The sequence below is a fragment of the Ranitomeya variabilis genome, chromosome 5 (assembly GCF_051348905.1).
Source record: "Ranitomeya variabilis isolate aRanVar5 chromosome 5, aRanVar5.hap1, whole genome shotgun sequence".
In the NCBI taxonomy this organism is placed as follows: Eukaryota; Metazoa; Chordata; class Amphibia; order Anura; family Dendrobatidae; genus Ranitomeya; species Ranitomeya variabilis.
This window is the reverse complement of record NC_135236.1, coordinates 217,196,951-217,203,535: the sequence shown is the minus strand read 5'-3', so window position 1 is coordinate 217,203,535 and position 6,585 is coordinate 217,196,951. Positions and strand designations below refer to the sequence as shown.

Sequence of the window (6,585 nt, the reverse complement as noted above, 5' to 3'; positions counted from 1 at the left end):
CTTGGATTTTTTTCCTGTTTTTCTTGTCTTTCAAAACACGCACACAAAAAAGTTATAGCTCCGGGAAGGAGAGTTATAAATGAAAAAGCTCAGCCCAGCTGCGAAGGGGTTAAAGTCATGCCAATCTCATCTATAAACCTCAAAAAAGACATCCTAAAAAGCGCAGCGTCCCACGGACGGAAGGGGTTAATGGCCTGTCACCCGCGATACAGGAGAGCTGTCACTTTCCACCATCAGGAGGACATCACTATAATAACGAGGTGCAGGGAATGCCGGGACTTGTAGTTCTGTGACTGGAGAGACCGGAAGCGCAGCACAGGATGTTGTCTGTTGTCAATGGCGACAAGCGACCAGCGTGGTGGCGAAGATGCCGATCACCGTGAGGGACCACAGCTGGCAGCAGACGGAGAAGGAGATCTACATCTCGGTGCCGCTGAAGGGAGCGGCCGCCGGCGCCAGCAGCGTCCTGTGCACGGAGCACTACGTCAAGGTGATGGGGAGCGCGCTGCCCGAGACTGGGGCGCCGTACACACGGCAGGCACTGCCAGGCTCCGCCCCCATGGCACGGAATCAGTGCTGCCGCCAGTGGGTGCTGCCGCCAGTGGGTGCTGCCGCTTGTCCCCTTAAAGGCCTTGGCTCATCTTCTTAAAGGTGGGGGGTGGAATTGAGTAGTGCAAACAAGCAACTGTGCAAGTCACCTCTTCCAGAAAACTGTCCCTGTTCTCGGAAACAGGGATTTATTGTTTACAGCTTGTTGCCTAGGTTACCAGTTTCTGCTGCAATCTCTCAAAGGTGGCCAACCGCTGCCTCAATCACCCAGAGGTGGCTGGCCGCTGCCGCAATGACCCAGAGGTGGCCGGCCGCTGCCGCAATGACCCAGAGGTGGCCGGCCTCTGCCGCAATGACCCAGAGGTGGCCGGCCTCTGCCGCAATGACCCAGAGGTGGCCGGCCTCTGCCGCAATGACCCAGAGGTGGCCGGCCTCTGCCGCAATGACCCAGAGGTGGCCGGCCACTGCCGCAATGACCCAGAGGTGGCCGGCCTCTGCCGCAATGACCCAGAGGTGGCCGGCCTCTGCCGCAATGAGCCAGAGGTGGCCGGCCTCTGCCGCAATGACCCAGAGGTGGCCGGCCGCTGCCGCAATGACCCAGAGGTGGCCGGCCTCTGCCGCAATGACCCAGAGGTGGCCGGCCGCTGCCGCAATGACCCAGAGGTGGCCGGCCGCTGCCGCAATGACCCAGAGGTGGCCGGCCGCTGCCGCAATGACCCAGAGGTGGCCGGCCGCTGCCGCAATGACCCAGAGGTGGCCGGCCACTGCCGCAATGACCCAGAGGTGGCCGGCCACTGCCGCAATGACCCAGAGGTGGCCGGCCTCTGCCGCAATGACCCAGAGGTGGCCGGCCACTGCCGCAATGACCCAGAGGTGGCCGGCCGCTGCCGCAATGACCCAGAGGTGGCCGGCCTCTGCCGCAATGACCCAGAGGTGGCCGGCCACTGCCGCAATGACCCAGAGGTGGCCGGCCACTGCCGCAATGACCCAGAGGTGGCCGGCCTCTGCCGCAATGACCCAGAGGTGGCCGGCCTCTGCCGCAATGACCCAGAGGTGGCCGGCCTCTGCCGCAATGACCCAGAGGTGGCCGGCCTCTGCCGCAATGACCCAGAGGTGGCCGGCCACTGCCGCAATGACCCAGAGGTGGCAGGCCGCTGAGAGCAGCACTTCCAGGCTCTTTGCTATAGAGTTTGCAGGCGCTGCCCTGTATCCCCCCATCCCCCCGTGCTGCAGAGGTAACGTCGTCTCTGCCTGCAGTCCGCCCAATAGCGGAGCTGGACTCGTCTTATCCCTGCAGTGGTTCAGGCAGCTTTGATTGGCTGACAGGTTCCCTTTAAAGAAAACCCGTTGTGTCCATAAAATAGTTTTTTACCTTACAAAATCCTGAAGCTGCCCACATTCTGCCATTGCTTTCTGTTTTTCATTTTACTCATCGGTTTCGGGGATATGCTCCTTTTTTTTTTTTTTTGTAAAGTATGTTTGTAATCCAAGAGGGCGTTTCAGAAGAGTTTTCTCTGGGGCTTGTAGTTCTCCCCTGTATGACGTTGCACAGTCACCACCCACAAACATCTGAGACAGCAGGATCTTCGAGATCTCCCTGTTCCTTTGAGAACACTCTGTAAGAAAACTACCATGAGCGCAGAACACAATGCCGGGCGGTGACTGTGCAGCGTCATAGAGGGGAGGACTACAAGCCCCAGAGAAAATTCTTCTGAAGCGCCCTCTTGGACCACAAGTATACTTAGGGAAAAAAGGGCTTATCACCACAATGGATGCAGAGAGCGGCGGCAGGTTCAGGGCAGCACAAGGACTTTGGTAAGGTCATTAACCCATTTATTGGTGGGTACGTGACGGGTCCTCTTCAAGGGTCAGTAAAGCCAGGTATGTTTAGCACAAGGGGAAACATGATCATTCTGTACTCGGACTGTGAAATAAAAAAAAAGTCATGTCTCAATGCCAAAAAATGTTTTTAATCAATTATAAGACGTAACATCTTCCATCTCCTCACTGTGGTCTTCACTTGTAGAATGGAAGTGAATGCCCAAAACAGAAAAGAAAATAACGGAGGAAATGTTTTGTTACACAATTCCCATACGAAAAGTCTTGGAAAATAAATATGGCTGTCCAACCAAGAATTGTTTATTTAAATGCCACTGAAAGGGCTGCGGATCCCCAGCGCTTCACTTCCCTCACTTGCCTCCGATGGTCTTAGTATCTGCTCAGCGGGAAGTGTCGGAATCCGAAGCAGTACGGGATCAATGACGCAGGTGGTGGAGATCTGCTCCATACACTGGGGGGTGTCGGCTGTTGGACCCTTGCTGATCTGATATCGTTGACCTATCCTAAGGTGAGGTCATCGTTATCATAATAGCGGAAAACCCCTTTAAAAATATGCAAAGATGTGGTTGTCAAAGGCCAAATAGGATTTATCCTTAGGGCGGTAGAGGACTGGTCACCAGGTGAAAAGTGCTCATTTTTTTCTTTTATTTTATTCCTGCTGCTTCCTTCCTTCCTTCTTTTTGTACAGTCGCAGTAATATGGATCTCTTTATTCAGTGATATAATTTATATGGCCTTTATCAGGGGTCCTGGCTCACAACATAATTATGCAAAGCAGTCTAAAAACACCCCCGCCCCCGAGGAGCCCATGAGCCAGGCCGTCATATAAAGACCATACAAATTTGCATCAAGTGAAAAGGTCCATAACTCTGCAACCGTATAGGCAACTGTAAGGCATACATAGAAGAGCAGATGAAAAAAGAGAAAAAGGGTCACTTTCACCTGGAGACAGGCCCTCTTCTCATGTCCCTTTCTTTTCCCAGAGCTATTTCTCTAGAGAAGATTATTGATAAAAAGCTATAGCGTAGTTCTGAAGAAGGGATGGTAAGATGGCGCTCGCTTTACCCATGAATTGTCTCGTGTCTCTACAATGTTGTAAGAGCGATGGTGATTTCCAAGTTACATTTCCTGAAAGGGCCCTAAGCCTGCCTTCAGGATACTATTAGTAGGAAACGCAAAAGTGACCTGACAGATGTTAAATGCCTATGAAAAATCTGAAAAACCCTCTGATTTAATCTTTCTGACGCACAGGTGAGTTTCCCACCTTTCCTGTTTGAAGTCTTCCTCTTTGCCGCGATTGATGTAGACAGAAGCATCACAAAGATTGGAAATGGAATCATCCTGTTTACCCTGTACAAGCAGGAGCCCCGTGTCTGGGAGTCACTATCCCTGGTGAATGGTAGGTGCTGGATAAACTTGCCAAAGCTATCTAATGACGGGCGGCAATGGCGTGCAGATATGGCATTTGTCCATGTTCATCTTCTCCGCATTACATACAATTGTGCTCAAAAATTAACATACCCCGGCAGAATTCTTGCTTTCTTGACCTTTTTTCAGAGGATATGAATGATAACACCAAAACTTTTTCTCCACTCATGGTTAGTGGTTGGGTGAAGCCATCTATTGTCAAACTACTGTTTTCTCTTTTTAAATCATAATGACCCTGATCACAAGTTCACGTACCCTGGTGATTTTGGCCTGATAACATGCACAGAAGTTGACACAAATAGGTTTGAATGGCTACTAAAGGTAACATCCTCACCTGTGACCTGTTTGCTTGTAACCAGTCTGTGCATAAAAGCTGAGTGAGTTTCTGGGATCCAAACAGACTCTTGCATCTTTCATGCAGCCACTGACTTTTCTGGATTGTGAGTCATGGGGAAAACAAAAGAATTGTCAGTGGATCTACGGGAAAAGGTAGTTGAACTGTATAAAACAGGAAAGGGATACAAAGAGATATCCAAGGAATTGATAATGCCAGTCAGCAGCATTCAAACTGTGATTAACAAATGAAAAATCAGGGGCTCTGTAAAAACAAAACCACGGTCAGGTAGACCAACAAAAATATCGTCCACAACTGCCAGGAAAATTGTTTGGGATGCAAAGAAAAACCCACAAATAACATCAGCTGAAATACAGGACTCTCTGAAAACTAGCGGTGGCTGTTTCAAGAAACCCAATAAGGAGGCACTTGAAGAAAAATGGGCTGCATGGTCGAGTCGCCAGAAGAAAGCCATTACTGCGCAAATGCCACAAAGTATCTCACTTACAATACGCAAAACAGCACAGGTACAAGCCTCAAAACTTCTGGAATAACGTAATTTGGAATGAAGAGACTAAAATTGAACTTTTTGGCCACAACCATAAACGTTACATTCAACAATGCCTATGATGAAAGGAACACCATTACTACTGTAAAGCACGGAGGTGGATCGCTGATGTTTTGGGGATATGTGAGCTACAAAGGCACTTGGTCAAAGTTGAACGAAACATGAATGCAGCACGTTTTGAGCAAATACTGGAGGCAAATTTGGACTCATCAGCCCGGAAGCTGCTCATGGGATGTACTTGGATGTTCCAACATGAAAACGATCCAAAACACAAGGCCAAGTCAACCTGTCATTGGCTACAGCAGAACAAAGTGAAGGTTCTGGAGTGGCCATCTCAGTCTCCTGACCTCAATATCATTGAGCCACTCTGGGGAGATCTCAAGCGCCATTTTGCTGGAGGTAAAACATTTTTTCAAAGTCAACATTATTATATGCAGTATGTAAAATAGGGGGCAGGTCAGTGAGGGATCAGTGAGCTGTCATAAGCTATCAGTATGAATATGTAATCAGTGCACCACATGAAGACCCCCCCACAGGCCGCCCCGGAGCACGAGAATCTCATTAACTCAAAACTGAAAATAAAGATTAAACAACAACCACAAGACGGATTTCATCACCCAGGTATCATTGTAATCAGTATACGGCACCGACCTGTAGGTTACGGTGCACAGTCCTGCTGACCGGTTCCCTTTAAGTTAATGGTAACATATGGTTGGGTTAATGGTATTGTCTGCCCAATAAAATAACATTAATCAGCTCTAACAGATAACTTGCAGTGGCCCTGATTTGGTATTCACTCTGGTCCTGTGCTTGGCATAAGACATTTCGGGTCTCAGATTGCAACTATTGCTGTGTGTGAAGGGGGCCTGTTGACCAATTTTAGTAGCTAAGCCAGCCCCCTTCTTTGTTAAGGCTGATATCTAGACATAGGAGGGAGCTTGCATAGGTATTGACATGAGCCGTTAGCCTGCCCCCTTTACGCACAGCAGTTGTCATGTGCCCACACAGGGAATTCTGTCTTGTGTGGAGCTCCCAAGACCCAGAGCCACAAAGAAGTCATATTAGGGCACTGAGCATCATCGATCTAAGTTATCTAATTAACCTCTTAAACCTCTTTTATGTATATTTGGGGGAGTGAGGGGGTGCTGGACATCTCATTTGCTAAAAATAATTTTGTCTTTAGTCAATAAGGAGACAATGCAAATACTTCGAGAGAACGCCGTCACCAGGGTACAAGAGAAGGCCAAGGAGGAGGCTCAGTCCAAAGCTGTGAGAAAAAGAGAAAACGAGAAATACTCCCTGGAGGTCATGATGAAGGTAAGGGTGAACCAACCTGTCATGTCCAATGGTCACACACACTGGTACATCATAATATTAAACCTCTGAGAGATTAAGTGAACCAACTGGGACCCCCAGCGATTAGCTGTCATCTGTAGGGAAAGCTGCGTTTTCTAATTGCAAATTAAGCATTAAAAAACACTTCTAGAAATGTGAACCATAAATGCATCAAATAAATGAGAAAATGCATAAAAAAAACGCAATAAAAAATGCAATATAAGTATTGAGTGAGGCTGTGCCAACCAGACGGGTCCTGCCTGTGAGTATGCGTATCGCAGAATTGCCTGCTAGTCCGTGCACTGGGGGGATTCACAAGTCTGCGTCACCCAGTCACTGCAGACTTGTCATTCTAGACTGGACAACCCCTTTAATGCTCCTAAAGGGAGCCTGGAAAAAAAGCATGTTAAAACGCATGTAAAAAGAACTGCAGAAACCGCGTTCTGATGCTTGACTATAGCCAAATAGTTTTCACTGATATTATGTTACAATTCCCCAAAGTGTCCAGAAGCCATTTTTCAACACAATTCCAG

The 6,585-nt window shown here is 48.7% G+C and overlaps 1 protein-coding gene across 2 annotated transcripts in view; it reads left to right on the top strand.

The window, feature by feature from the left end:
* Positions 1-243: 243 nt before the first annotated feature.
* The window catches only part of DNAAF4 (dynein axonemal assembly factor 4), a 50,309-nt gene continuing 43,967 nt past the window's right edge, over positions 244-6,585 (top strand). The window contains exons 1-3 of one of the 2 annotated variants that reach the window (XM_077263787.1): positions 244-490; positions 3,639-3,786; positions 5,901-6,034. In XM_077263787.1, the coding sequence (XP_077119902.1) occupies positions 368-490; positions 3,639-3,786; positions 5,901-6,034 (405 nt within the window). In that variant the 5' untranslated portion in view covers positions 244-367. The remainder of the gene's footprint in view (positions 491-3,638; positions 3,787-5,900; positions 6,035-6,585) is intronic. The other variant, XM_077263786.1, reaches the window with a different exon arrangement.